The sequence below is a fragment of the Artemia franciscana genome, chromosome 6 (genome assembly GCF_032884065.1).
Source record: "Artemia franciscana chromosome 6, ASM3288406v1, whole genome shotgun sequence".
Taxonomy (NCBI): domain Eukaryota; kingdom Metazoa; phylum Arthropoda; class Branchiopoda; order Anostraca; family Artemiidae; genus Artemia; species Artemia franciscana.
The window spans coordinates 30,682,644-30,699,528 of NC_088868.1; the positions used below are offsets into that span (position 1 = coordinate 30,682,644).

Here is a 16,885-nt window from a genome sequence, read left to right on the forward strand (position 1 = left end):
GCCCTTAGATATACGGCCGAAATATTCAAATAAGTTTTATTGGTTCACTGCCTTGGGAAAAAAGTCCTCATTATTCTCTCTTTTTCTGTTGTATTATGGAAAGGCAGTGTGGTCTTCGTCATTATTTACTATAGTCATTTTTTAACGTTTTAACATTTCAAGCTCCAATTTTCATTTTCTTTAAGTTATTGAAATAATTTTGGCCTTAGGAAAAGTAATGATCCCAGATACCAGTGCAGGATGGGGATCACATATCTTCTCAGGTCTACATCGAAGCGCTTAAGTCGGCTTAGAAACTGACAGCAAGACGTCCCTAGGACCTCCTGTATGAATGGAGGCTTTGTGCAATCCTGGATTAATGTTTTCAGCACTTGGCGACGCTCTTCTATCAACAAGAGTCGAAATCCTGCACAGACAGTCTCAAGCCTATTTCCTCCGGCTCATTAGATATTCATGCCTACAAATATTATGCTACTACGGGAAGGTATCCCATAGTAGGTAAATCAGCTAAGAAGAGGTTTTTCAGCCCGAAAACGTCCGACAAAACAGACCAAGCTTGGAAGAATTATCAATCAGCCAGAATCTCGTGCGAATGCTGTGTCGTTTACTAGGCTATAATTTCCTCGAGGGGTGCCACTCCTCAAGTGGTAATAGAGTCTACGGCAAGGTCCTCAGTTTTACTGGTACCCCGAAAGGGTCGAGGCAACCCTTTGCGGAGGCTGTTGTCCATAGATCTGGATTTTACGCCGTGCCACAGTTGGCCTACTATAGAGGATCTTCCTGTGATGATGTTCAGCGTCACCATGCAATTTAACTGAGGTTAAAACTCACGGGACGTTTGGACACGGCGGTCCTATTGAGTGCACGTTTGAGGGGCCTTCTTCCTCCTCCACTTGTATTGACGGCCCCGGGCGATGGTGGCCCAGTTTCTATTATGGACCCCCAGGGATAAGGGCTCCTCTGCCTCCTATGATGGTACCCTACATGTTTGTATGGCGTTCCTCTATCGCCACCTAGGGAGACGCTGAGTGGCCTGGGGGAAGCCCCTTAAAGTTGACAAGTGATATATACATTTTCTTATAATTATAATGTAGCTGTTCCAAACAATAATCCAACATTAATGTTGCTATTATAGATCTATTTTATAGATCGCACTTTTAGAGAGTCTATTTTTCGGACGAAGAAAGCCATTTAACCTTTTCTTTTAGGTAACCCTGTCTAAAATTATGATATCTTGAATAAGTATCAAAATTTGGCCTTTTATGCATCTATTATTACCAAGACTCTGCTTCTTAGAGTTTCGGTTACTATTGAGCCGCATCGCTCCTTACTTATAGTTCGTTACCATAAGCTGTTGATTTCCAACTCTTTTTACGGTGAACATGTGCATGTCAGTTTTTCAGAGACAGTTTTTGGATGATAATCCTAAGCTTTAATCAAAAAAGGCCATTAGTTGCATTTTTTTTTAATATGTCGAAATAGGCTACTTCACGATGAGCACCAAGCTCCAAATACGCACCCAGTAATTAAATTACTGGGTCACCTCAGCTTTATTCCAAAATTGCTACACAGTTTTTTGTGTTGAGTTCCAAGCGTCAGTGTGTGTTCAGCATTTTAATCACTAGCACTCCTTTGCTTCAGTAAAAAAAAGGTGGGCTACAAAGTTTCTTGCGTCGATTGCCAAGTATTAATAGGTTTTGAGCATTTCAAGTATAAAGGACAGTAACCTTTATTGTATTTTATCGGGTTAACGACGCTTCTTGACTACTAAGGTCCCTGCGTCGGCCCTGCAGTGCATTCCTGCAGCATGATTCGATCTCTGGGTCCCGTATTACCAAGCTAAGGTCAAACCCACTGCACCACCGCAGGACACAGTAACCTTTATAAACCATTTTGTAAACCATTTCGAACTCTTTGCAGGGTGATCATGCTCACGCCGGATTTCCAGAGACTGCCTTTGGTCGATACTCCTCAGCTTTAGTTGAAAAGGGCTACAAAGTAGCTCGCGTTGAGCAGACTGAAACACCTGAAATGATGTCAGAAAGGTTGAAAGAGCAGAAGAAATCAACCAAATTTGACAAGGTTGTCAAGCGAGAGCTGTGCCAAATAACGACAAAAGGAACGAGAACATTCAATGCTATGGACGTTGAGGCTGTGGAGTCCAGAGCAAATTACTTGTTGGCTGTTTACGAAAAGGTTAGATTGTTGGCTATTTTAGGAAAGGATTCCCTATTGGCTTATTACTTGTTGGCTTTTTGTGAATAGGTTTATATGTTAGCAATTTAAGAAAGCGTTTAAATGTTGGCTAATCAACTTGTTGCCATTTTATGAAAAGGTCTCGAAAATTTCGAGGATATACTAACATTGATATCAACATAAGTTGAACGCAAATTCCTTTTTGGCCATTTTTAAAATAACGGCAAATTCATAAATCAAAACCTGTACTTACGTGGCCAAATTCTTTGCAGTGATGAAAAAATCAATTTTAATAGTAAAGTTACTGCTCGTAATTTCCTTTTAAATCTAGAAGCTAGAAAGTGACATAGATGGCTGTGTTCTTTTGAGGTAAAGAACAGCATGAGTAGGTTAGAATCGGCTCAAGATAATTTAAAAAATGTTTTTTTTTATATTCGAAGTGTTAAAGAGCTAGGAGAAATCTAAAAAAAAAACATATATACATTACTTACTTTGATTGTTGTACAGTTTGATTTTTGATGATGCTGATGATGCAAGTCATCAATTGAAAGAGGGGGCTTGAAAAGTATCACAAATGGCTCTGTTCTTTTGACGTAAAAAGCCATAGGGAAGGCTAGAATCAGTTCAAGATTATTTAAAAAAAGAATATTTTTTACATTCAAAGTGTGAAAAAGATACATTACTTGCTACGATTGCTATACAATTTGATTATTGATGATGCTGATTATGAAAGTTGTCAGCTAGGAGAACATTTATGGAATCCGGCCTGTTTGTCTGACTTTTGAGCGTTAAGAGTATGTTCAAGAGAGCTCACGCGCAGGAACTGGCTTTGAAGGTCCAACATAGGAAAACACCGAATAAATGGCGGAGTCAAACTCAAAACGAGCAAAAATTTATATGAGTAGGGCTGATAAGCCTTTTAAGACCAGAACATAATTTGCGCTTTACTCAAAACAAAAACAAATCACCATGAATTGTCATTTTAATTGATTTAAACTGACATTTATTCCTTAAAGCTTTGGTAATTTTTATTTGTGAAATTTGGAAATGTAAAAACATTTAAAACGTATTTTGTTTTCAGTAAAGCTCAAATTATGTTCTGGTCTTGAGAAGGCATTGAAGTTATCAGCCCTGCTCATTATAATTTTTGCTCATTTTGAGTTTGACTCGGCTATTTATTATAATTTTTGTTCATTTATTTATTACAATAATAATAATAATATTTATTTATAACCCAGTATGCAGGAAATGAAGTGGAGTAACACAAGAAAAGAGAAAAAAAACAAACAAAAAAAAACACATTTAACATCAACACAAATAAATAAATAATGCACTCACTGCGATTAGATAAATCTAACGTACTGAAGTTAACTTCCGTTTTTAAACGATGTGCTTCTTGTAACACTGTTGGAAGTATACGGTGGGCTTGCTGGCATTCTATACGCGCCTTAAAACCGAACTGTTTTGCATCATAATCCGCCTAATCTTGAATAAATGGGAGCAATACATATTCAAATAGTTTATTTAAATTACAAGCTACAGTAATAGGGCTGTAGGATCCACAATTCTTCCCTCGCTTCAGAACAGAGGTAACGGTACTACACAGGAAAGAGTCAGGCAGTAGTGAGCTACTAACACACTACTGAAAAAGTAGTTGCAGGTGGCCAATCAACTAGGGAAAATCAACTCTTCAATGTTCAACACAAATTCCATCCAAATCAACCGACTTAGATATTAGTCGTTTAATGCTTTTCACAACAGACTCAGCACTAATAGGAATAATATCTTTCTGGCGTGACCTAGGCGGAATAACTGAATCAAGCAGTCTAGAAAACCCGGAATGGACTGTATAATTTCCTGTACTGAAAATTGCCGAGTAATGATTAACCCATGAATCATCATGAATTAAACTGGTCGAAGCAGTTGGATTTAGCTTACTAGAATTCACCACTTCACTCTATTGCCAAGGACTTTTCGGAAATTCGTTACCCTTATACCGGGACACTTACATGTAAGATTTGAATCAGACTTAGTTGTACTTTAATATTAACTACATGACCCGAAGTGGGGCGGCCACACGCATTCCATACCCGAAACCACATTTTTGCCCGATTTTTAATACTTTTGGGTCCTCTTTCCACAGAGAACTTCTAGTTTTCGAACGAATACGCGAAACAGGGACAGCAATGGCCTCTGCTTGTTTGAGGCAGGCAACAATCTCAGAAAAGTAAGAATTGAGTTGTAGGCAACTGTCATACATGAGAGCAGAGTTGCCAAAGTACAGATATATAAAGTCCAGTTAGGTTTATTCCATTCACGCTTATTATACCATTTCGTGCCCCGTACAGAAGATTCACACTGATTCGGGCCAGAAGAATGCGAAGCAGAGACGGTAAAAGATAGGGGGATGTGACCAAAATCTCGTTCTTCATCATAAACCTCGACACTCGAGCTTATCACACAAACCAAGCAAACACAGTGGTCTATATCTGACACACTTCTATTATGATGAGTATACGAAAAATCTGCACTCTTAGCTACTAACTGATATCCATCTGGCAAAGACGGAAGTACAAGATCAGACCGAGTTGACTCTCTATTTATGTTACAATTTAGATCCTCCACTAAGATCCATTTATAGCTATAACTTTCAATATTTCGAAGGAAATTCATCAGAGATGACACAACTCTTGTGAATTTAGTAAGTGACAAAACTGTTTTTTTTTATCATGAGGTAGGTAAGTATTGATAATCACTAGGTCTGCAAATTGAAGGGCCATAAGATTATCGCAAGAGCACATGCACTGGAGAGAAAAGCACGAAAGTCTATTACTCACAAGACATGCAAGCCTTCCGGAAGTTCTGCCCCTCGTACGTCTGGCACTGGTTGTATAAACTACATGTTCGTTATTTGTGTTTAATGAACTAACACTTGCAGCCGGCAAGAGATGTTCTTGTTGCAACACGATGTCAAAATCGTTCATTTCTGATTTATTGAGTAATTTTTGTCTTTGGTGCTATTTAAGTTGAAAGAACACACAGAAAACGTTACTAATCCAGTCATTTCTTGTTTGAAGCACGCTTAGCTATGGCATTGCGGATTACGCGGCACTTTAGACTGAATGCAACTTGACCTTCACCACATAGCGCCCATTTTGGTTCAGCCAAGCATGGTGCTTTTGTTGATAAATGCATACAGCTGCAGCGGGAACAGTGAGGAGGACTGGTGCCACGGGCCTTCACACGATCAGGTGACAGGCAGTTATAACGGCAACGTTGAGGTTGGAGGCACTCAAATACTGGGGAAATTTCATATTCTACCTTAAGTCCTCAACAGTTAAGGACTGTCCTATGCGCTTAGCGTCAACGACTCCTTCACGCCCCATGAACAAACTGACGTCATATTTGAGCTGTACGCCTTTAACTAATCCTACGAGTTTTCACTCTTGAAGTTTTGCAACGCACTTCAGAACATTAGGTAATGTATCACGAAAGTCCTTTGCAGCAACTAGGTCAATATGCACCAGAAGTCTATTGCCCGACGGCTTAATAGAATGAATGGCTTGGTGTTCCTTGATTTGGTCAATGGCATCTCGGCGTTTCACGGGATTGTCAAGTTTGGGAGAAATTCCAGAAATTACTAAAGTAGAAGTGGATATGTTTACATTCGACTTAAACGAGACACTGGGCAAGCAGGAAAAATTCAGATCATAAGATGTCACTTTTTCTTTTATCTAATTAAGGGTTCGGTCTAGGGAACTAATCTTACTGGCCAACCTGGAATACGCTACTGCGGGAATAACCGGCATTTCAGTAGGTGAGACAATGACAAACATAGGCAGTCCAGAATTATAAGTTACATTGACGCGGCAAGTCCAAAATATCTTTCAAATTTCTCTGCGAAGCTAGGTTGCCCTGCCTCTTTGGAACTTTATTCGGACCTGCTATTCCCCAAAACTCCACTTTGGCATCTTTGATGTCTTTATCATCAAAAAATTCCAGTGCATGATTAATTATAGTCACTTCATCGATTCCTTCACGAAAAGTTGGCTGGAGAAAATTCAGAATAGGCGAATATGCGTATTCCACTACCATCTTGCTCACGTCACAGCAATAATAAAGGCAATGCCAATTCAAGGTTATAAATAGTTCATAGATATAGCCAGGTCAAAATCCAAACAATCAGTGTTTATACGCAAGACGAAAATAGGTTATTGATAGAGATTTGTGATAATTTTGCGCTTGGAAGATTATTTGACTTTATTTCTGTTCATTCTTGGCGTTATGGAGCTCTTTAATTTTCTTTGAAAAACTGTTTTTGTGGAAAAAAAAATTTAGATTAATTTCTGTTCGTTTTTATTTACATAGTTTTTTTATGGAAAAAATAATATTTTATCTCTTTCAGTTTTTTTTTTCCATAAGAACACATTATGTGGGTTGCTATTTGTATGCTGGAGAGACTTTTTAAACAATTTTAATTCTGACACTAACATTATTTTTAATTTAATTTTATACCTTCTGAAGTTAAACTGAAGATTAAAACTTAATATAATTCTGACAAGATTCTGTCTATGCTCTTTGACAACCTGAATACACTTACACTCTTTTTATTTATTTAAATCGTAAGAGCAGAAGTAGTGATAGTAGCATCCCCAAAAGTTTCAAATTAATACCCCCAGTCATACTCAATACATTGCTGAGATGTCTTAATGGCAACCATAAACACAATGTCTTATTGATTTATTTTAAAGCAACATTTAGTCTTAAAGCATAATGGGCCAATTCCATAATTGTGGCGGGTTTACATGCCTAATATCCCTTAAGACATAGCTGCTGGATCATTCTACTATGTTGAACAAAATGACCGTCTAAAAATTTTGACTGAATGCGTTTGGTAAATGAATGGGCTTGAGAGAAGGGCTGCTTGCCCTCCAATCTCTTGTTACTCTTGAAAAGGATGCCAGAGCATTTAATTTTGAATCCTATTGGCTCCTCTAAAAGTTTCAATGATATTTCGAGCTATTATAGTGGTGCTGCTTGTGACATTACTTATGTACCCTTTTGAAAACCTGCATGCATACAGTTTTTTCCGCTAATTGAAACTCTTCCTAAACGTTCCCTAAATGTTTCATCTTAATACCCTTAGCGTCATTAATTAAAGCAACTGTGGTGGTAATATCAAAAGTATACATATAGTTCCTTCTGGCTAATTCAAAATCCCCCACAATTTACCCTTAAATTAATAAAATAAGTTGTTCTTCAGATATTGCTTTGTCACCTTTTTGGAAGTCCACATGCTCATAGTTTGTTTTAGTTCAACATCCGCCTAAATATTCCTTAAAAACTTCACCTTGATACGCTTAGCTTGCGCAGTAGCAATAGTTGTAACAGCATTAGTAACAGTATGCGCATAGCAACTTTGGTTTCTTTAACATCCTCTTCAACATACGCTGAAAGTTTCAGCTTAATGTATACCATCAACCGTTCCTGAAGCATTCCTGATGCGTCCGCTTGACTACCTGTGTGGGCATAGTGTGTTTCGAATTAGTTCCATACATTTTCTATATATCAGAAATTTTTGTCCTTAATATCATTTGTTGTAATAGCAGCAGTAGTTGTATTAGCAGTAGAATCAATTGTAGTAACCTAAGGTTAGTGGTAGTAGAACTAATAGAAGTAGCAAATAGTAACAGTAGCAGTAGTATGAGTAGAGTCAGGACTATTAGGATGCAAATATTTTTCTTTGGCTAGTTCAACATCCTTCACAACAATCCCTTTTGGTTTCAACTTCACACACCAAACTATTCCTAAAATATTGCTGTTAAACCCTTTTGAAACCCTGCATACAGAGAGCGTATTCTGATTAAATTCATCTTCCTCCTTCAAAATTTCTTGAAAATTTAACCTTCATACCCTTGGGCATAGTTGAAATAGTAGTCACAGTAGTAGTATTGATATAACTAGCAATGGTATTGAATAGCTGTAGTACTACTAGCAGTTGCAATATTAACCTATTGCCTTTGGTCAATAAAACATACCTCTCATAAAGTCCTGGAAGTTTCAACTTAATACAGTTAGCCATTGCCATGACATTGCTGATATGTCCTTTTGATAACCTGTATGTTCATATACTTCTTGAAAGTTTCATCTCAATGATTTTAGCCATACAAGTAGTTGCAATATAAGTAACAGTGATAGTAGCAGTAGTAGTAATTGTAGCAGTAACAGTAGTATTAGCCGTAGTGTGCCTTTTGATGAGATGATATTCTTCTTTAAGTATTCTCTGAAAGTTCAAACTTAATACCCGCATCTATTCTTGACATATACTATTTTAACAATGTCCATACACATAGCGTCTTTTGATTTAGTTCAAATTCCCCTTAATTCTGTAGATGGCGTAGTGTGGTAGTAGTATGGTAGTAGTAGTGGTGCTAGTTGTATTACTATCGGTAGCATGTAGTTATTGTCTTTTTGATCATTTCCTTTGTCATTTCATAAATTTTCCAAATTATTTGACAATCCGTATACACATAACGTGTTTTGATTTAATTAAACACCCCTCAACATTCTCTGAAAAGCTCACTTGGTTATATTTCGTCTTCTTGTAAAGTAAAGTTCGAACATGCATACCTTCTCTCAATAACATATACTATGTGTAGAAAATTAACAATTTGTCTTACTTACAGCCCTTGTCTTGAGGACTGCGGGAAGGTTGGCATCCCCAAAGATATAATTACTGGGCCTTTCAACAAGGCTAAACAAAATAGCTCTTTTAAAATCTCGATCAGATACATTTTGGGGAATGATACGCTTGGGGAGGGGTTGATTGCCCTTCATTCACGTTTGAGTCTTAAAAGGGCAGTAAAACTTCCGACTTCCAATCGAAAGAGCTCCATCCGATCCGAAATTTACGCGACTACCGGTTCTCTAATGCGCTTGTGGAAAATACGACGTAAGGGTGGGCGGCTGCCCCCGATCATTTTGACTCTTAATAAGTGAACTAAAACATCTGATTTCCTATCCAGTAAACCCCTCCGGAGCTTATACGACCGCCATTTCCATAAAAACTTGATATGCCCTCAGGGCATAACTTACAACCCGGGCGCTGAGGGCTATTGGGAGGGGGGTGTCATCATCAAAGACATAATTTCCAGACCTTTCAACTACGATGAATAAAATGACTCTCTCAAAATTTTAGATTGTTTTAGATTAGATGTGTTTTGGGAATTGCCGTTTTATATCGTTATTATTTTTTTGTGTCGAATTGCTCTTGTGCTGAACATTCATTACTCAATCATGGGGAAGACGTCAAACGGTTGTGTAAAATCGAGAATTTGAGGGGTAGCTGCAGGGTTGCCACCCGTTGAAAAAAGTCACTAGATTTTGGTGATTTTTTGGTTAACTTAGTGATTTTCTTAGTCAATATAAAAAATCGCTAGAAATAGTGATAAATATCTACGGGTGATAACTTTGAGTAGCTGTCATATTAAGCATAATCTCTGTTCTTGTAAATTTTTGATCTTGCTCTTTATTTTCATTAAGTTGTTCTTTTTCGAAAGCAGAGACAGGGTACTCTTGAGTATGAGCAAGATGCCATGAGATATGCAGCTGAAAAGGTTTTAACATTAGTTTTTTTCCATTGATCCGTCATTTGGGAGCCCCCAAAGAGTATGGATAACTTACATAAGTTGGAATTGGCGCTACTATCGACAAAAAAAACAACCTCAACGTCGTCTAGTGTTTGGCGACGATTGACATTTTTTTTCAGTGTACTAAAAAAATAATATTTTTAATTTGTTTACTTCGTAAAATTAGTGCAGTAATAAGAATCTGACCTCAGTTTCTGACAGAAAAACGATTGCAAAGATTGAAAAAATGTCAAGTGGCATCAAATGCTAGATGGTGTTGACATTTTTTTGCAATACTAGTGCTATTTTTCACTCTTATAAGTTACCTATATTCTTTGCGAATCCCTCATCACCCTTTTGGGGGTGTTTTGTTCCTTTTCCTAAAACTGCGCGTTTTTTTTTCTGGTAACTTTTTACTTGTAATTTGGCATTTGTGAATTTTAATGGCTTCCCTTTTATAATTTTTATCAAAATATCACTAAATTAAATCTCTAAATTAAAATGTCTAAATTTAATATTGTTAAAAGTATTAAATTTAAAATATTCTTAAATTTAAATATTATTTAATAAATAATATTTAATAATTAAATATTAATTATTAATATTATTAATAAATATTAATATTTAATTCTAATTCAATTTAATAATATTTAATTAATATTAATATTTAATATATTTAATAAATATTAAATTCAAATATTATTAAATAAAATACTATTAAATTTAATATTATTAAAATCTCTAAATTTAATTTTTTTTTTCAGTCTTTGGACGGAGCCGGTGAAAGTGTAAATGTTGGCGTTGCATTTATAGACACGTCCATTGGAGCGTTCAACTTGGGTCAGTTTCAAGACGATTGCTACCGCTCCAGGCTCCGCACTCTAGTTGCTCATTATAACGTAGTTCAGGTAGGTTGATGCTGGTGCGTTCTGTTTGCTTGTCCCCAGTGTTTCTTTGAATTTTTTTTTTACTATTCTGTTTACTATTTATTTGCGAATTTGTATGACTTCTGCTTTCTATGTAATTTGCACATCTTGCGTTTTTTTTCATATATAATAATTTTTAATAATGTTCAAAGATAACATTATATAATGAAGCTTCCTGTTGAAGATAGAGATGCCACACTTTGTTTCAGCGAAGCTTCCTGCTTAACATACAAATGTTGGGCTTTGTTTCAGTGATAAAAAAATTGAAGTAATTGCTTTTTATTTTGAAGGTGTAAACTTTCTTCCTAGACGGTGGTTTGGTCCCTTTTTGAGAATTTGACATACCTGGGAATGCCTTGAGACAGAACACTAAAAGGAGTTATCAAGTAGTCCCGTAAAAACCCGAAGAAATACTTAAGGAGACCCGAAACGGGTCTCCTTAAGTAATATTTCCTTAAGTAATCATATAATCATTTTGATCAAAAGCTTCCGTCAATCGATTGATGTGGGCTTCAATCAACTCTAAATCTTGATCAAAGTTAATTTCAAGTTTGATTTTAATTCACGGTCGGATAATTATTTTCAGTCCAGAGTCAGGTAGTATTGTATTTGTTAAACGGGGTAGTTGAATTGTTATTACAAGGTAGATGGCGTAGCAAGCACTGAATTGCTGCTTTGCACCCATTCCTAGTTTAGCTTGCTAGTGCTAGCGTTCCTAGTTTCTTGTCCTGGCAATGCTAAGTAATCAAAGCCTTGACCCTTTTGACTTTGTTTAGTTCTGTAATCATAACAGTCATAGTCGAAAAATCGGCGATTTACGAACCTTATTCATTCGATACGTAGTAGTGCCATCTACATTTGTCGCTCTATGGCAATTTGGACTTCTAAAAAGGCCACCGGATGGCAATGTTGTGACGTTGCCGGAAACCATCTACAGACGCACAAGCAGAGGCAAGCGCGGAGGCATAAGGAATAAGCGGCATTTTATCCAAGTACATGTTTCAGATCTGTCGACCAGAATAAAGACTAATCATATCTTCCAACGAAAGTTACACCCTCTTAAGCCGTTTGGTGCCATCTGTTTTCATCTTATTTTTGCTGATTCTTCAACTATGTGTCTTTTTTTAATTGGGTGCCCGCTATTTATTACCGTTTATTACCCGTTTATTACCAAAAACGACATGGCTGCATATGGATGTGTTGTCGTTAAAAATTGAGTTTTGGTTTTGTTTCCTATTTTTTAGGTATTAGTGGTTGTCTTAGTTTAGCCTTAATCTGTTCCATCCATCAGATTTCCTTTTCACTCTTCTTGGTACATCATTCTTTCACTGGTACTTGGTAATTCCCTCAATCAAATATCCTTTTCACTGTCCTTGGTACTTCATTCCTGCAATGGCACTTGGTAATTCCTGTATTCAGATTTCCTTCTCACTGTACTTGGTAATTCATTCCTACGTTGGTACTTGGTAATTCCTCAAATCAGATTTCCTTTAAATATCCTTGGTATTTCGTTTATATACTGGCACTTGCTGATTCCTGCAGTCAGATATCCTTTTCACTGTCCTTGGTACTTCATTCCTGCACTTGTATTCGGTACTTCCTGCAATCAGATTTCCTTTACACTACCCTTGGTCCTTCAAACATCTATACGGACTAAATTTTGCAAGTGACAATAACGCTCTAGCCTCTTCCCCTCCTTTCTGTTTACCCTGTTCATTTTTTTTTTCTTTACTGTAGTTCAGAAGTCATCTACTCATGGAAAGTATCTTTGCTTCGCCAAATTTTACCTTAGACCAGATCTTCAAATTTCTTTCTTTGACCAGAAATAGTTATTCGATTAGTAATTTCCGCTTAATTTTTTACAATTTCTGTTATTGGTAAACACTTCTAGTTTTTGGTCTTCCTCGTCAGGTGCGTCTTACACACGGTAAATTGGTAACACGGTTAGGCAACACTGTCTTTTCCGTTTAAAATTTAAACGAAAATATTGAAAAACTCATAAAGCTTTCAATTAAAAAGGTAACTGCAGAAACAAAATTTTGGCACAAATAATAATAAAAGCCTGAATATTTTGGCTAAACGCTATAAATAAAAAAAAAAAAACAAAAGAAAAATCTAAGAAACTGCAATTATAGTTGCTGTTTTTAAACATGTCCAACACTATCATTCACGCAACAAAACCTGGCTTGATGTGTTTTTGGTTAATTGCGTGTTATGTCATGTCTAGTTTTTTCAAATACACTCTAAATCACTCTACCTATACATGACGTAGGATAAAAAAGAAAAAAATAATAAAATGAAATAGTCGGGGAAACGAGGATAATGTCAGCCAGTAGACAGAAAAGCTGCAAAAACAACAGAGGTGTAATTTGCTAAGGGCACTCCCCTGACCTCAGTTTGCCCCCCCCCCCCCCGCTTAAATTTAGTTTCTGCAAAAAATCTTGTTAAAACTAAGCTAAGATAAGCCTGTATAATTTAAGCATTCAGAGAAACAGATCAGTTTTCTTTTTCATATATTTGCCCTTATGGTACTATATAGCTCATTTTTTGTTTTTCACTTAATTTAGGAAAATTTGCTCCAACTTTCTCCCCTCCCCCCAGGTTTCTGACGAAATTACGCCACTGAATAAACGATAAAAGCAATCCAGTCGTTTTTGAAGTAAAATCAAACAGAGCAGACGTGAAACTTTTTTTCTGTGGAGTTTCTGAATCTCGTGAATGTCTCATCTGCTCTGTTTGAGTTTACTGCAAAAACGACTGGATTGCTTTTATCGTTTATTCAATGGCGTAATTTCGTCAGAAACCTGGGGGGGGAGGGGACAAAGTTAGGAGCATTGAAGGCAGCTTGGTGGAGGTCCTTGCCGAAGTATCTGCTTTTATACTTTTCTTTTCTGTCCATTGGCTTATATAACCCTGGCTTATATATTAATTATAGTGTATATATTTTTTTGTCTGTCGTACATCTAGTGTTGTTTTTAGAATGAGTATCTCTTATTCTGGTTGAGAAGCGTCTTAAATTAACGAAATTAATCTGACTGTGCACTAAAGGTAGGCTATTTTGTTCATTAACAAAATTGAATTCAAGTTTTGACCTCCAGGTTCTCTATGAGAAGCAAAATCTTTCGAAGTCAACGCACCATATGCTCTCTACAACACTTGGCGGCAATGCCCTTGAAGCCCTGACACCAAATAAAGAATTTTGGGATGCCGAAAAGACGTTGAAGTTTTTAGCTGAAGGGGATTATTTTTGTGACAAACCAGGAGAAGTTGGCAAAACTAATTGGCCGGAAGGACTTATTCCCTTCTTGGATGAAGGTAAACTTTTTTTTTTGTAAATTATGCTTTATTTTATGCATTTTAGGATTGAATATTTGCACAGAGCCATAGGTCACTCTACAATTCAACACAAGTCATAGCCAGAAATCTATGGTTTGACGGGGGTAAAGCGGCTGGTTGACTTTATGAGAGGGGGCTTGCTGTTAGGTATATAGTCAGGATTTAGGGGGGGGGGTCTTAACCGTGTTCTTCCCATTTCAAGTTCAAATTATTCTTATTTTATGTTTGATTTTCGTTCTAGTGTCAAAATTTTGAATAGTCTTGAAAACAGAATCTAGTAAAACCGTAAAAAAATGAATATAAACAAATTTTGATGCGGTTTTGTAGACTCCCCCCCTCCTGGATACGCCCCATTCTGTAAAAAAAAAATCCTGGATACGGTCCTGCTAGTTATAAATATGAAACTAATAAAAATGTTTCAATATTATATTTAAACATTGTAAATTACGTTTCAAATTTAAACATGATATTTTGAAAAATTGACATAATTTTGTTAGAACATAACAATTAGAACAACTTCTGCTGCAACACTTTTTAATCAAAAATTTTGTATTTATTATTAGCATTTTTTATTAAATGAGAACAAAACTTGGCGGTGTCATCACACAAATAAGATATTTCATAATATACAGCATTTACAAATTCATATTTAAAATAGTATTACTAAATATTTTAAATTTTGAAACTCGCCTAGTATAAAATTTTCACAATCCTAAAATGAAGGATTCAACGGGATCTGATTTAAAAATATATAAATTTGTTTATTTTTGGACGGATCTATGTGAATTTATTCGTTTACTAATTTTATAAGATTTTTTTCTTTCTTTCTTTGTTTTTCTTTTAGCTGTTTTTTCCTTTGTTTTTCTTTAATTGCCCCCATGATATTTTGTGTAATCACTTTTTTGTATTTCCATAAAAAAAACACTCCCTTCCCCATATATGTTGAAATATTTTTGCATCTTCAGTTAAAGTAAAAGTAAACTCCTTGCCCCTCTCTTTTCTCGTTTATATGTTGATAAATCGACTTATTACTCATTGACTTGTGCTGGTTTAGTAAATGAGTTTTGACATTATATGTACCAAATTATTCTTACTGGAGTATGAAGTAGTATTCGAACCGCTCTGCAATGGACTGTCTGAGTAGCATGGCGTGGCTCATAGTGTAATTTAACTGAACTTGCTATTGTTATTTATTCTTGAATAGCTGTCACTCACAGTTGAAGTTGAAGGAATTGTGTTCTCCTCTGTTTGACACTTAAGAGCCTTCTTTGTAAATTCTGGAACTCCAACAACTGATTTCAAAGTCTAAAATCTTGGTGGATTTCTTCTTAGTACTTTGTAACAAGTTTAAGTATCTGCACTTCGTCATCTGATGTACTGAGACCACCCAGAATATGATATACACTTGCCTTAATGCTTCTTACACGAAAGAATTCCACTATTTCCTTCCTTTGACTCGCATATCTATCACACTCGAGAAGTAAATGCTCAATAGTTTGTTCAACGTCACAAAATTCACATCTTTCTGAAGCTCCTTCAAACCTTGCTTTATAACTTCGAACCCCAGCATGACCGGATCTGAGTCTAAATACGATTCTTGATTGCCATCTATTCAAAAATTTATATATTACAACTTCTCTCTTGTGTCGCTCCTTTGTAGTTACAATCAAATATAATGATAAGTTCAGGTTATCCTGGAAACTTTGATGGTGGATTGTTTTAATCATTCGCTCTATTTGAGTTGCAATTCTTGGAGTAGGAATATCCAACTCACTCTGACCTTCTAGTGCGGCGTTTTTGGCTTCTCTATCTACTCTCTCATTCCCTTTAATTCCCACATGGGCGGGAACCCATTGAAACGAAATCTTCCTTCTTTTTAACAGCCCTAACAATTTTTGGTAGCAAGCCACTATTTCTCTTGATGGATCTCTAGACCTTCCAAAATTATTTATTGCTTCCAAGACACTCCTTGAGTCAGAACATATCAAAATGTCCTCATGGTCTTCCATACTTTCTACAAACTCCAATGCTTTCAAAATGGCATATGCTTCAGCAACAAACACTGATACCTCAGGATACAATTTATATTTTCCGACAACATTCATTTTTGGAACCCAAAATGCAGCACCAAGGGCTGTAGGACTCTCCAACTTCGAACTGTCAGTATATATCTAAGTGTAATTTTTATACTTGTCATTTAGCATTATTCTGAGTTCCATGTCCATATCATGTTCTTCAGTAGGAAATAAAAGATTGCATTTTGGCTCGATAATTCCCCAAGGAGCAATATCAGGGACTTCACATACGCTTAAAAATTCTGAAGTTTTTAAATTTACATTATTGGATGCTGAAATTTCTGAAGCTTTTCCCCAGAAATTAAGTTGATTTCTAACCTTCTTTGGATTCTTGGCGCATGCTCTTCCTGTCTTTATGATCCGTGATTTCACAGGATGATTTTTACCAGCGAGCTATATCTATATTCTTCTAATGTATCTCAAAAAGGCTATGTTTCTTCTCGATTCAAGGTTTTCTAAGCCACTTTCCGATAGTAAAAAGGGAACTGGGGTTGTACTTCTACCTCCGTAAGCAATTCTGATAGCCGAATTTTGCAAGACATCCAGCTTACTCAAAAGTGATGGACTAGCAGATCCATATATCACCACAGCATATTCTAATTTAGCACGAATATATTTTACATAAAAATCAAATAACAGATCAGGGTGTAAACCATACGTGGCAGCTGTAATTCCCTTTAAAATGTTCAGACGCTTCATGCAAGCGGTCTTTAATGATTGTACA

The 16,885-nt window shown here is 36.3% G+C and overlaps 1 protein-coding gene across 1 annotated transcript in view; it reads left to right on the forward strand.

Moving 5' to 3' along the window:
• LOC136028538 (DNA mismatch repair protein Msh6-like) overlaps positions 1–16,885 on the forward strand; it is a 102,817-nt gene that overhangs the window by 51,937 nt on the left and 33,995 nt on the right. Inside the window, exons 7-9 of the mRNA XM_065706385.1 lie at positions 1,921–2,196; positions 10,589–10,732; positions 13,849–14,065. Coding sequence (XP_065562457.1) covers positions 1,921–2,196; positions 10,589–10,732; positions 13,849–14,065 — 637 coding nt within the window. The remainder of the gene's footprint in view (positions 1–1,920; positions 2,197–10,588; positions 10,733–13,848; positions 14,066–16,885) is intronic.